Below are 14,911 nucleotides of genomic sequence, written 5' to 3' on the forward strand. Positions count from 1 at the left end.
TCTAGAAAGTCTTTAATTTCTTTATTTCTTCCTTGACTCAGAGGTGATATAAGGGAGCAGTGTTCAATTTCAAGGAGTTTGTAGTCTTTCTGAAATTTTTGTTGATGTTGAATTCTAACTGTTAACCATGATGATGCCATAACATAAACGGGGTTATTCAATTTCTTTTTTCATCTGTTGATGTTTGTTTTGTTGTGGAGTATGTGTTTGATTTAGAGAAGGCTCCATGTGGTACTGAAAAGAAGGTACATTCTTTTGAGTTGGTATGAGATGTGATGTTCTATAGCTCTTTGTTAAACCCAATTGAGTCATAACTTCTATTAGTTCTTCTATTCTTTTGTTAAGTTTCTGTCTGGTGGTCCTATCCAGTGGTGAGAGTGGGGTATTGAAATCTCCCATTATAAGAGTGGGAGGTTTTATGTGAGATTTAAGTTTTAGTAATTTTTCTTTTACGAATGTAAGTACCTTTGTATTTGGGGCATAGATGTTCAGAATTGAGACTTCCTCTAGATATATTTTTCTTGTGATAAATATAAAACGACCTTCATCATCTCTTTTGATTAATTTTAGTTTGAAGTCTAATATGTTAGATATGAGAATAGCTACACCAGCTTGTTTCTTAGGTCCATTTGATTGGAAAATCTTTTCCCAAGCCTTTACTCTGAGATAAGGTCTGACTTTGAAGTTGAGATATGTTTCTTCTATGGAGCAGAAGAATGAATTCTGTCTTCATATCCATTCTGTTTGCATGTGTCTTTTCATGAATTAAGACCATTGATATTAAGGGATATTAATGAACATTGATTGTATTTTCTTGTTAGTCTTGGATTTGTTGGTGGTATTGTGTGTGTGTTTCCCTTTTTTTTGGGCTTATGGTAATGAGGGATTATCTATTGTCTATATTTTTATGAGTGTAGCTAACCTCCTTGGGTTAGACATTTCCTTCCAGAACTTTTTGTAGGGCTGAATTGGTATTATTTAAATTTGTTTGTTTGTTTTTAATCTCCTAATTTCTCTGTCTATAGTAATTAAAATCTTTTCTGGGTATAGAAGTATGTTCATATAACTTCTATATCCAGGACCTTCTGGCTTTCAGAGTTTCCATTGAGAAATCAGGTATAATTCTGATAGGTCTGCCATCATATATTCCTTAGCTTAGCCTTTTTCCATTGTAGATCTTAATGGTCTTTCTTTATTCTTTATATTTGCTTTTTTGATTATTGTGTGGCAAGGGGACATTATTTATTTATATATTTGCCCCAGATTATTTGATGTTCTGTAATCTTCTTATGCTTTCTTAGGCATGCCCTTCTTTAGATTGTGAAAGTTTTCTTCTATGATTTTGGTGAGTATGTTTTCTGCTCCTTTGAGCTGGGCTTCTTCAACTTCTACTATACCTTTTATTCCTAGATTTTGTCTTTTTCACAGTGTCCCATATTTTCTGGATATTTTATGTTAAGAATTTTTGTTGGACTTAAGATTTTTTCTTTTTTCTTTTTCTCTCTCTCTCTCTCTTTTTTTTTTTTTTTTTTTTTTTTTTTGTTGTTGACAACCCTATTTCTTCTAGTTTATCTTCAGGACCTGAGGTTCTCTCTTCCTCCAAGCTTGTATTCTGTTGGTTGTACTTGCATCTGTAGTTCCTGATTATTTACCTAGATTTTCTATTTCTAGCATTCCCTCAGTTTGAGTTTTTTTTTTTTAATTACCTCTATTTCAATTTTCATGTCTTGAATTGTTTGAATTGTTTCTAACACCTGTTTGGTCTTTCCTTTTCCTTTTTCTTTTTTTTTTTTTTTTTTTTTTTTTTTTTTTTTTTTTTTTTCCCTTGCTTTCCTTGCTTTGTTTAAGAGATTGGTTAATATCTTGCATTTTTTATTTGTCTTTTTCTCCATTTTTTTTGTTTGTTTGTCTTTTCTTCCATTTCTTTAAAGGAGTTTTTCATTTCCTCTTTAAGGGCCTCTATCATCTTCATAAAGTTATTTTTAAGGCCATTTTCTCTGATTCATCTGTGCTGAGATGTACAATTCCTGCTGGTGTAGAACCCCTAGATACTTGGGTTGTCATAGTACTCTTTTTGTTGTTGAATTTGCTTTTATACTGTGGTCTACTCATCTCTTCCATCAGTGGTTACAGATGGAGCCTATAGTTCAAGGGATCACTTTTCCTCTATTTGGTGTAGGTAGGGCCTATGGCTTAGGTGGTTGATCTTCCTCTCGGGGATGGACCAAGGCTCCAATGATGGCAGATGGAGTGCTGAATGATTTGGGAATACCCCTAGGTCTCTGGATATTTATGGTGGGACTGAGCAAGGAGCCTGGTCAGTGGCATCCAAAGGGGGAGTCAGAAGTCCTAGTGCTCACCTCTCCTGGTAGAGGAGGGATCAAGGCTCTGATAGCAACAGGTGTAGCGTTGGATAGTTTGGGGCTGCCCTCAGGTCTCTGGGGATTCAGTGTATCTCAAAAGCCCTAATCTATCTAACCTCTAATCATGCTTGTGAAATGTTAAATAAACAACTTTTTTTTTTTCCATTTTGGCTTGTTTGCTCATTTTACTTACTTATTTAGATATTTTACATCCTTACTAACGTTTCCCCTTCCTCCTTTCCTTCCAGTCCTCCCCTCCACTCCTCTCTGAAGACCCCATCCACTACTCCTCTACTTCTATTCAGAAAAGGGCATAACTCAGATACTAGTAAAACAAGGTATATCAAATTCTCATAAGACTGAGCACTCCACCATGTATTAAGGCTGGACAAAGCACCTAGTATGAAAAAGGGTTGCAAAGACCAGCAAAGTAACTTTTTGTTTTGTTTTGTAATCTGATGATTTTTGTGAGAGCTCAGTACTTTCTGAGAGAGTTTCCTGGGAAGAAAAACACAAAGCTTCTCTCTTTGTTCCATTTTTATCTTGTGATGTGATGTGGGTATAACTTTTGTTATACTGAACATGGGAAGAAGTGTAAGAAAATAAGGATCAATTTATAGAAAGGTGTATTCTGAGACAGTTGAGCTACTCTGTTGCCCAGGGACTGGGATGGAGTGCCATGACATGATGACATGAATCTGAATCAATAGATTAGCAGAACAGCATGAAACAACTAGCCAGCTAGCTTATTAGAATAATGTCTACCATCATTGACAACAGCAAATCAACTACAGATTTGCCTTTTGATTTATTGTCAGTCTGGTGTGTTTGTTTGGTTATTCTTAAAATTCCTAGATCTGCAGAATTAGCAGAAAACTCATTACCACTGAATCTATGTGCTGGCCAGTGGTTTACAGCAAGTTTTAAATTTTTGTGTTCTATGACTTACTAAAATTAATTATTGAGACACAAATTGGAATACCATCATTTTATTACACCCAAAGGAAATAATATGTGTGGTTTTAATATTTGAATGAAAAATTAACTATTTAATAACTTTATTTTTATAAAACCTATTCCCACCCTACCATATACACATGCAAACACATACACATATCACTTCAACTGTAATGCTATATGTTGTAATATATTACTTATAGGAATCAAATTTGTGTTTTTAGTTCACAGAATTTATGAACATATGGCTGTTAAAATAAGGTCTTTGGATATATCTTGAGTAATGTTTTGTGAGAAGGCATTTTTAAAAAATAAAATGTGGTTTATTGTCTATTTTCTTCCTTAGATGTGGGCTCTGTTGAGGGCCTTGCCTATCACAGAGCCTGGGACACTCTTTACTGGACCAGCTCCAGCACGTCCTCCATCACCAGGCACACAGTAGATCAGACTCAGCCTGGAGCAATTGACAGAGAAGCAGTCATCACCATGTCAGAAGATGACCATCCTCATGTGCTTGCTTTAGATGAATGCCAAAAGTAAGAGGCTGAATGTATTATATCTGTATATATCTGTAAGAATAGACCCTGATACACACATTAAAGAAGTTAACTTTAAAGATAAAGATTCCCTTCAAATTACCTTCTATAAGCCTTTCTCAGTTTTTATGAGAACACTGTGTGAAGAACTAGAATGTGTATTATTTAAATGTTGTGTGTTAACATGGACAGAGGTTCGATTAAAAAAATGGTAGTATGAATGATGAAAGTGAAAATACAGAAAATTCGGTGTATAGAATGCATTGACTTATAAATACATAAAGAATTTACAAGTGTCTACTTATTCCTGAAAATAGTTTTTCTTTCATTTTAGCAGTAATTTTTATAACTATAGATATGCCTAAATGTTCAAAGAAAATAAACAAAACTGAAATAATTGCTGTATATATCTCTTTGAACTTTACTCATTTGCTAATAAATTGTTGAGATATTTAGATTAGAGCTTTTGAGGAACTTCCAAGGAGAGACTATGCCAGAAATAATTCAGAGAAAATAAAAATAAAACAAAGTGGAAAAACATGACAGAAGCAAATAAAGTCATAAAGTACATCATTACACAGAAAAGTGAAGTGCAAAGCAGTTAAGTAGAAATATCCCTGTCAATGTTCACTCCACTGTGGTATGGTAAAGATTTGAAGGAGAAAACCACATTTTATTCTCAAATGAGTAGTGAAAAAAATGAAATTAATGAATATTCATCCAATCTTTTTGTCAGATTAATTAGAATGTCATTATTCCACTTTCCTTTTTCTTTTTCATTTCCTCACTTTATTTCCTCCTGTATCCACTCCCTCCAACCCCTTTCATGACCACTGGTATCAAATTGATAGCTTTTTTTCCTTTGGGTGTTATGTTCACTTATTTCTCTCTGTATATGTATGCATGCAATTATAATATATACAATATAACAATATCATATATACAACATAGAGAATATAAATCCAACCTGATGAGTCTGTCTTTGTGCTATTGTTGTTGTTGTTCATTAATGTGTGTATAAGTGCCTGTGTATGTGGTTTCAGAGCTGACCACTTTGTATGGGATAACCAGTCAGGGAGCTCATCCCTGGGAGAGGCTAATTCTACCTTTCTATGGGAACATTAGTTGCTGGTATTTTTCCTCTTAGGGGTAGGACCCTGTGAGATATTTCTTCTCCCATGATAGCATGTCTATTGATATTATCATTGTTAATGTTTTGTTTATGCAGCCTTTTCTAAAGAGTCAATCTTACAGCCATGGACTTTCTGGCATACTGGCTCTTGTAATCTGTCTGTCCCTTCCTATGTTGCGATGCTTCAGCCTTCAACACAGAGGCTGTGCTGCTGATGTATTCACTGGGGCTGAGATCTCCACAATCCATTCATCTCTGCATTGTGTCCAGTTGTAGCTTTCTGTAATGACCTGCATTTGCTATAGAGAAAATCTTCTTTGATGAGAGGTTATTACATGTTTCTATTTATCTCTATGTGTTTCTACACACACACACACACACACACACACACACACAGTTGTTAAGGAATTGTGCTAATCTACCAAAGTGGTAGCAATACATGTTCTTTTTAGACTCATGACCTCACTAGTCTAATGAAATTAGCTATGTTTCTAGAACCAGGAATAATTTTCTTCCTGTTGAATGGGTATTCAGTCTCATCACATAGTTGCTGGATGCCACTGATGTGGAATGACACTATTGCACCTTTATTGATATCTTCATATGCTGGTCATTGTTATGGCTAATAGTTTCGTAGATAGACAGGACTACTAATTATTGGTTTTTCTTGGCAATTTGCACAGTTATTTCAGGCATAATGGAAGCTAGGAGAAAAGATGGAGGACTTCAGGTTAGACACAGATTGAGAATTCTGAAGTCTATATCCTAAGTGTGCAGTGGCTTTTCTAATAGGAACTTACCTTCCAAATCCAAGGGCACACAAGAGTGAGTACAAGAACTTATTGTTTTGGGAGTTATACAGACTATCCTGACCAAGTTGCCAAACTTTCGAAAAGATATTTTTCATGACTAGTATTGGGGATTTTGTTAGTACATAGTTATTGTTTTCCTAAGTGGCAATACTCTGTATACTTATAGATATATGTAAGTTAATATGATCTATCAACCAATTTTTATGTGGTCACTCCTTCCTCCTTCTGTACTGATGTCTCTTCTGCATCTGCAATTATGGGCTGCTTCCGCAGTTCTTCATTTCCACTTCCAGTCACCTGTATCCTGATATTCTCACACAGAATCCCCCTTCTCCCATAGTTCCTTTACATTTTCCTGGTTTCTGACAATGATGTGGTGTTGTGTAATCACTTGTAAGGAGCTAGCAACCACAGAGAACTGAGACCTGGGGAGGTTTGTCTCTCAATCTAAAGTCTGGGTTACTGTCAATCTAATACTTACTAGGTTAATCTATTTGAATTTAAATGTCATTTCACTTTAAATTTTTTTTTAAATTTAAATTTGAAACAAGCTTGTTTTACATGTTAAACCCAGTTCCTGCACCCTCCCATCCTTCCCTGTTCTCCCCACCAACCCCCATCTCATCCCTTTTCTGCACCCCAGGGAGGGTGAAGCCTTCCATGGGAAGTCTTCAAAGTCTGTCATATCATTTGGAGTAGGGTCCAGGCCCACCCCATTTTACCAAACTGAGGGAGTATCCCACTATGGGTAATGGGCTCCCAAAGTCCATTTGTATACCAGGGATAAATACTGATCCAATACCAGAGGCCCCACAGATTACCCAGTCCTCCCAACTAACACCACATTCAGTGAATCTGGGTCATTCTTATGCTAGTTTCCCAGCTATCAGAATGGAGTCCATGAGCTCCCCATTATTCAGGTCAGCAGTTTCTGTGGGTTTCTCCAGCCTGGTATTCACCTCGTTGCTCATTACTCCTCCCTTTCTGCAACTGGATTCCTAGAGTTTGACTCAATGTTTAGCTGTGGGTGTCTGCTTCTGCTTCCATCAACTACTGGATGAAGGCTCTAGGATGGCAATTAAGGTAGTCATCAATCTCATTATCAGAGAAGGGCATTTAAGGGAGCCTTTCCAATATTGCTAGATTGTTACTTGGGGTCATCCTTGTAGATTAGATCTCTGGACATTTTCCTATTGCCAGATAACCTATAAAGGCTCCCTCTATTATGGTATCTTTCTTGTTTTTTTTTCTCTTCTCTATTCTTTTCCTTTTAATAGTTGAGCAATTCTATATAGTGTATACGTACCACATTTTAATTATCCATCCATCTCTTGAATGATATTAAGGTTAAGGTTGCTTCCACTACTTAGCTATTGTGAATGGAACAGCAATGAACAAGGGTAAGCAAGCATGTGCAGAGTTGGAATTTGCTTCCTTTGCAGATATGCCAAGGAGTGATATAGGTGTCTGTGTGTATATTTATTTTTAGCATTTTGAGGATTGTTCACACTGATTTCCCAAAGAGATATACCAGTGTGCATTACCACCAACAGTAAATGAGTATTACTCTTTCTCAACCACCTCATTAGCACTTGCTGTCAGTAATTTTATTAGCCGTTCTGACTTGCTTGAGATGAAATCTCTGAGTTTCTTGAATTTACAGTTTTATAATTCATGAGAATGATGAACAGTTTTTAATTATCAGCCCATTTCTCACATGGCATTTTCTCCCTTGATGTTTTTTAGTTCAGTTTCTATTCTGGGTATTAGTCCTCTGTCAGGAGTGTAGCTGAAAAAAAATTCTCCCCATTCTGAGGATTTCTTCTGCAATCAATTCATTGTTTCCTTAGCTGTAGAAAGCTTTTCAGTTTTATGAGGTTCCACTTGTCATTATTACCCTTTATTCCTGGGCAAACAGAGAACTTTCCAAGAAGTCATCCCTATATCTTGTAGGGAAATGCCTGTGCATTCATATAGTACTTTTAGGGTTTCAGGTTTCAAATTGAGGTTTCTGATATACTTGGAGATAATTCATATGCAAGGTGAAAAATATAAGCACAATTTTATTCTTCTCCATGAGGACATTCAGTTTTCCTAGTACCTAGTACCTACATGCTGACTTTTCTACTAAATTTTTAATCCTCTTTGTCAATTATCAGATGACAGCAATTATGTGTACTCATGTCTGGTTTTCTGTTTCATTTAATTGATATAAATGGATGATTTTTCCAGTACTTTATTTTTTAATTATTATACCTCAATATTGAGTATTAGTTTTTGTTGTTCAGGATTTCTTTTTTGTACCATATGAATTATAGGACATTTTTATCTACTGCTTTAAAAATATTGTGATGATTAGTGTTGCACTGAATAAGTAAATTCATTTGATAGAATGGTAAGTTTTTGCAATATTAATTCTACCAATTCATAAGCATTTGGTGTCTTTCTATTTTTTAGTGTCTCAACCTCTGTCTTAAGGTATTTAAAGTTTTCCTCGAGGATATATTGCACTTCATTGGCTAGGTTTATTCCAAAGTAAATTGTTGTCTTTGATATTATTGCAAATGAGAATATGTCCATGACCTCTTTCTCAGTGTGTTTGGTGGTGGTGTATAGAAAGGCTATTAGTGTTCTCAAATTGTTTCTGTACCCTGCCTCTTTGCTGAAATGGTTGATTGATCCTAGAAGTTTTCTGGTAGACTTTTTCAACTCTTTTGTGTATAATATCACATCATGTGCAAATAAGAATAGCTTTTCTTTCCTTTGTCTTTTCATATCCCTTTAATTTCCACACAGTTTTCCTTGAACAATATCAAAAGTTCATTTCTCAAGCATCTAAAAAGGATGAGAGCTGTGATAGATAACCACAGACCTCAGCATCTCAGTGTCAAGGGGCTGTCAGCCTTGGATATCATAGAACTGTTTGTGAAATTTCTGTAGAACCTTATGAGGTTAGACTTAATTCCCTATTTGGACATCATGTCATCATGAGCTCCATAATATTTGTTCTACAATAAATGTGAAAATGGGTCACTTTTTACTTCATGTTTTCAGTTCATAAGCACAATAATATTTGTTCTATGTAAGAGTGAAAAATGAGTCAAAGGAAAAAAAACACATTAATTAAAATAATGACAGGTAGATGACTCCTGCTGTTTCTTATAATAATTACTATTTGATTACTGCTTCATTTTGGAAAATTTAGCTATAAAATAAGCCACATTCACTTTCAACTTGTATCTAGCAAACTAAATATTTGAATTATACACAGGAAGGTATTTGAACTGGAAAGTGAATCATAACTAAATTTGAAAATATAAAATGTCAGTTTAATCATCATCTACATAGCTGCATCAATGATATTTTGAAATCACTTTTGTTACTGGTTGACCAACACATATTTTTTTGTTTGTTTGTCTGTTTTGTTTGTTTGTTTGTTTTTTGTTTTTTTGAGACAGGGTTTCTCTGTGGCTTTGGAGGAGGCTGTCCTGGAACTAGCCCTTGTAGACCAGGCTGGCCTTGAACTCACAGAGATCCCCCTGCCTCTGCCTCCTGAGTTCTGGGATTAAAGGCACATACCATCACCGCCTGGGTGACCAACACATATTTTAAAGGAAAACCAGAAATATAATTAGCACCTTTAATATTCAAGTCTATACATGACTCAGATACTAGCAACTTGTATACTTCAGATAGCTTTAGACTGAATTGCTCACCCTCTGTTTTCATATCTGTAAAATGAGGGAGGAAATGAAAGGAAAACAGAACCAAACATTGAATAAATATAACCTAGGAAAGTGTTGTAGATGAATTGTAAATTGAATATATTTTATGTCTAAATATTAAATGATTAAATTATATCAATTTTCATTTAAAAACTAATTTCTAGGATTGGTGATAATTTTCTTGGTGCTTTTGCTCATTTATAGAACACAACACTTCTACACTTCTTAGAACTGAGGGCAAAACAATGTTATGATTTAACAATGACAAGGGTACATGCAAGATATTTTTGTAAATTAGCAACTAGAAACATTTATTTTTTTACTTGAAAATGGGACAGATATTGATTTCAAAATGTTCTCAGAAACTTAGTAAAGTTGGTCAAAACATTAAATTCACTTCAAGTGTTTCTACATTGAAATGTATAGGCAATCTGTTAGTAAACATAAAATATAATCTTAGTAGATTTTTTTCATTTTCTATTAAAAATAATTTATTTTTTATTTTACATACCAACACCAGTTCCCCCTCCTTCCCCTTATCCAGCCTTCCCCCCTTTCCAACCCCATATCTAGTCCACTGAGGGGGTAAAGCCTTCCTTGGGAAGCCACAAAAATCTGGCACATCAAGTTGAGGCAGTTCTGAGCCCTTCCCCCCCTGTATTAAAGCTGAGCAAGGTATCCTACCATAGGGAGTCAGATACAGAAAGCCAGTTCTTGCTCCTGGGATAGGTCCTGGTGCCGTTGCCAGGCTACCACCCCCCCAAAAAAGATTAAGTCTCATAACTGACATCCACATTCAGAGGGTCTAATTTGATCCCATGCAGGTTCTGTAGCTGTCACTTAGTCCATGAGCTCCCTTTAGCTTTTGTCAATTGTCTCTGTGGCTTTCCCTAAGGTAGTCATATGATCCTGCCTCCCTATCTTCATCTGAACTCCAGGAGCCCTGTCCAATGTTCAGTTACTAGATCTAGGTCCTGTGATGACAATTAGGGTAGTCACTAATCTGATTAAAGTAAAGCCTCCTCATTATTGCTAGGAATTTTAGCAAGGGTCATCTTTGTGGATTCCTGAGAATGGCTCACCCATTAAAGGCTAGGATCATAACCAAAAATATCAGTAGATTTTCTTGATCCCAGTAAGCTAAGCATGATTTCCTTCCAGATTCTTAGAGCTCCCAGACTTATAGTTTCTCCTTTCCTTTGAATTTCTGTTCCTGCTTCCTACCTAGGCAAATAGGACAGAGGAAGACATGACAATAGCTGTTCCATGAAAACAAGTCCTGGAGCTCTAAAGACTTCCATGAAATCCCAGGGTTTCTCCATAACACACTTATATAGACATTAATCTGACATTTGTGTGTAATAGATATTTTGTTTAAGGATTTGAAAGATCACAAATTACCCCCCAAATATATATAGATATAGATATAGATACAGATATAGATATAGATATAGATGTGTGTGTGTGTGTGAATGTATATATACACACATATATATGTATATGATTAAAACTATAGAAATATGGAAATTTGACCATATTATATGATCAAATGAAGAATTTCCAAAGCAAAACTTGAAATGAAAAAGATGTTTGATTTTTGTCAATTATAGGGAGATAAGTAATTACCTGAAGTGATCATGATGGATTTGCTGAAATGTGAAGCTATTGCTAAAGCTTAGTTACAGAAAATAGAGAACATATAAAATTTAATATCACTGCTTTGTTTTTGATTGTTACACAATTAGTTATTCTTCATTGTGGTTCAAATTTACTCCATCTAATTAAAGAGCAATCAGAAAGTGTACACAGGGCCATTGTATTTGAATGAGTCTTTTTTGGAGTCTTAAAAGAAACCTGGAAGCTATTTCCAAAGCCAATACATAATTCTTACTACTTAGACTTCTGCAGGGTCATAGACTAAAAAGAAAATGTTATAAAACATCACATTCTTGTGTCTCTACAGATGTTTCTATTTTTAATAACATTTTAATTGTCCTTACAATTTTCACTTTGATCAGTTTGATGTTTTGGACCAATTGGAATGAACAGCATCCCAGTATCATGAGAGCCACATTGACTGGGAAGAATCCCCATGTGATAGTCAGCACAGATATACTCACTCCAAATGGACTCACCATTGACCACCGTGCAGAGAAGCTCTATTTCTCAGAGGGCAGCTTGGGCAAAATTGAAAGATGTGAATACGATGGATCCCAAAGACATGTAAGTTAAATGGGTGCTTCTATACTCCTACTTTATGTAATAACTTTGAAAATATGTTTCATCCTTCTCTAGCATACACCTATCAAGAAATTTCAAAAGGGCTATTGTATGAACTTCTTTGATTGAATAATCTATTCAGCACACAAACAGTCTGGGTATTTTGAAAACCTCCTGAAATGCATTTGCTGCAATAAGAAAAGCTGCATAACTTTTATTCTCAGAACACAAATTATAGATTTGTTTCTTGTTTTAATTTGAATTGAACTTAAGTGGTTTATATGTTTTTGTTGTAATTTATAATGTTTTAATATGTGAAACTACATTAATTTTCCTGAAGGGAGGGAAGTCATAAAAAAAAGTCACTGTGTGAAAGCCACTTAGGAATCTTGGAAGACAGGAACATGTGATTATATTTACAGAAAGGCCTATCATACTCAATGAGGCCCTAGTGTCTTTTCTTTTACTGCCATATGAAATCTTAGTGGAGAAATCGTTATTCTGTCTCTAGAATAATCCTCAAAGTAGGTACATAATCCTACATCAATGTGTCATTTATCTCTTCCGGGACAAGTGTCAGCACTGGAGATAGTGAAATTTCAACAGTTGAAAGGCTATTCCTGACTGGTCAGACAACTGGGGCAATCTTGTCCCACCTACCAACCCATTATCTGTCAGAAGTACAAAATCCCCAGGTCTCAGCCCTCTGATACCTTGAGGAAGGTCTGAGAAGGGAGGAAAATACCTTCTTGTAGGCCAGATCATACATGTTGGAAACTGCATAAACTAAATGTTCTGTGAGGTGACTACTGACCCTTACAGTGCTGAAGCAGACAGAAAAATGGAGAAAGTAGAATGGGTCCAGTTCGTGTAAAGCTTTATTTATAGAAAAAGACCAACCAACTGACCAAAATTGAATTTTGAATTTATAGGATCAAGCAAGATAAGGTGGTATTTTTGTGTTTGCTTGTCTTTGCCTTTGTTTCATAACATAGGATCTAGTTATGGGACTTGGGCTAGTATGGAATTCTTGGGTTCAAACAATCCTTCAAGCTTAAGTCTTCCAGTAAATAGGACACCAAACATGCACCACTATGAAGGAAGTTATGGGGTCCATGCGATGATGTGTGGAGTGCACTGTGTGAGTTTCTTGAAGATGAAGGAAATGCACTGACTCACATTTGGGTACCTCATATTTTCCTCATGTGGCTTAAATGATGGGGAGAGATGAAAGTTGAGTGCTTAAATGACATTAAAATAATGGGCTCAGCCATGATTATATTAAATTTGTGTTAAAGTCAGTAACCTTGATCAAGAATGATATGCCTAAATTATTCATCCACCTTTTAAACTTAATGGTCATGAGACTTAGGCAAATTGCTTAGCTTTTAAAGACTGAAGCTTTAATGTGCAAATTTTCAATCTGTCAAAAGTATTGTGGAGATAAATTAGAATTTCACATAGAAATTCTAACTGGTGAGATCAGTTAATACTTTGGAAAACACAGTCAGGTAAGTCAATATACTCTGTGTAGTTCTATTTTCTATTATATACTAATACAGATAATGCCTTTGTAGCTTATCATAAAACCCTTAACTCCTGCCAATTCACATTTCTATCCATCGACTCTGTTTTCCAAGTCTTACTCGTGGTAAGTATAAATAATATGGGAGACATAGGAAGAGGATGCTGTTAGTGAAAGATAATGTACTTTTTAGTTATATGAAAATTTTACTTAATGTGACTATATCTTTGTACTCCTTGATGATGTTCAAACCATGATTATTTCAGACTGGGTCAAAATCTATTTTATTATTTTGTCTTACAGTTTGTGGGTTTGTACATTTAATAACCGTTAAATTAGCTATTCATTAATCAAAGCCTGATACACCTGGGGTGCAATGTATACCTGTGCTCACATGCAATGATCAGTGTATGGTGTACCAAACATAGACTTTTTCTTTGTTGGAAGGACATTCAAAAACCTTCTGCTTAGTTATCATAAATGTAAATATAATGTTATTAATGATAATCATATCCTTAGAGTTGCAGGATGTTTACCTCCTACTACATAATTTAGTACCCTTGATGACCAACTTTTCCACAAGCCCTTAAATTCCTCAGCCTCTATTATCTGTCTTTCTCAAAGATCACCTTGCTTGGATTTCTCAAAAGAGTATTATAGTGTAGCAGTTTTCTTCTTCTCCTGGTCTATTTCACTTAACATAATGCTCTCCCAATACCTCTTTGTTGCTCCATAATTTTATCATTTGTTCCCAAATAACATTTCAGAGTGATATAATTACTATGTTTTCTTTTTCTGTTTATCAGTTGAGACTCTTAGATATTTGTATTTATTTTTTTCTCTTGACTAAATGATCACACTAGTCATGGAAGGCACATATCACTTAGATATAAGAATTTCATTCCCATTGAGTATATAATTAGCACTGGGATTTCTAGGTCATTAGTTGCTTGAGTTTTGACTAGTTCCAGAATGTCTATATACAAGCAACCCACACACATGCAAACTCACTCTCTTTGATAACTGACAGTTAAATTGGGGTGATATGGTAACTTATTGTAATTTTGATTTATATTTTCTGGATGATTAGCAATTTGGTTTATTTCTTTGTATACCTCTTGGGAAGCTTTGTTTGCTGACAAACATCTGCACAGGTCTTTTGTTCATTTTTAAAATTGGAACAGATATTAACTCTTGAGTTGTGGTCCTTATAAATTCTAAATCTGAACTCTGACAGACATATAGGTTACATATACCACCATTGATTCTCAGGTCAAACCTTTAGTCTCTTAGCTGATTACAAATTGGGCAAAAAAATTGTAATTTAGAGTAATATCATTTATCTCCTTTTCATGTGTTCTTAAAAAATGCAAGTTTAAAAATGTAAGAAAAAAATTTCTGTGTTTTAATCCAGTATTTAGTGCCTTTTGAGTTAATTTTGAAAACAGTGTGAGAGATAAAGATCTCATTTTATTTCCATCACAGTGATGTGCAGCTTTTTTAGTACTGCTTATTGAAGAGGCCATTCTCAACCCAGCATGTGTTCTTGATACTTTTGTTAAAACTCAGCTGCCTAGGTTGTTTGTTCAAATGTATCTGCTGTATCTGGGGCTATTCTGAAGTGGTTTAAATAGAAGTAGC

The 14,911-nt window shown here is 35.1% G+C and overlaps 1 protein-coding gene across 1 annotated transcript in view; it reads left to right on the forward strand.

Moving 5' to 3' along the window:
- The first annotated feature begins 2,238 nt into the window (after positions 1 to 2,238).
- The window catches only part of LOC127221899 (low-density lipoprotein receptor-related protein 1B-like), a 66,454-nt gene continuing 53,781 nt past the window's right edge, over positions 2,239 to 14,911 (forward strand). Inside the window, exons 1-3 of the mRNA XM_051183852.1 lie at positions 2,239 to 2,434; positions 3,667 to 3,856; positions 11,544 to 11,748. Of these exons, the coding sequence (XP_051039809.1) occupies positions 2,239 to 2,434; positions 3,667 to 3,856; positions 11,544 to 11,748 (591 nt within the window). The remainder of the gene's footprint in view (positions 2,435 to 3,666; positions 3,857 to 11,543; positions 11,749 to 14,911) is intronic.

Source organism: Phodopus roborovskii, unplaced genomic scaffold (assembly GCF_943737965.1).
Source record: "Phodopus roborovskii unplaced genomic scaffold, PHOROB, whole genome shotgun sequence".
Classification (NCBI taxonomy): Eukaryota; Metazoa; Chordata; class Mammalia; order Rodentia; family Cricetidae; genus Phodopus; species Phodopus roborovskii.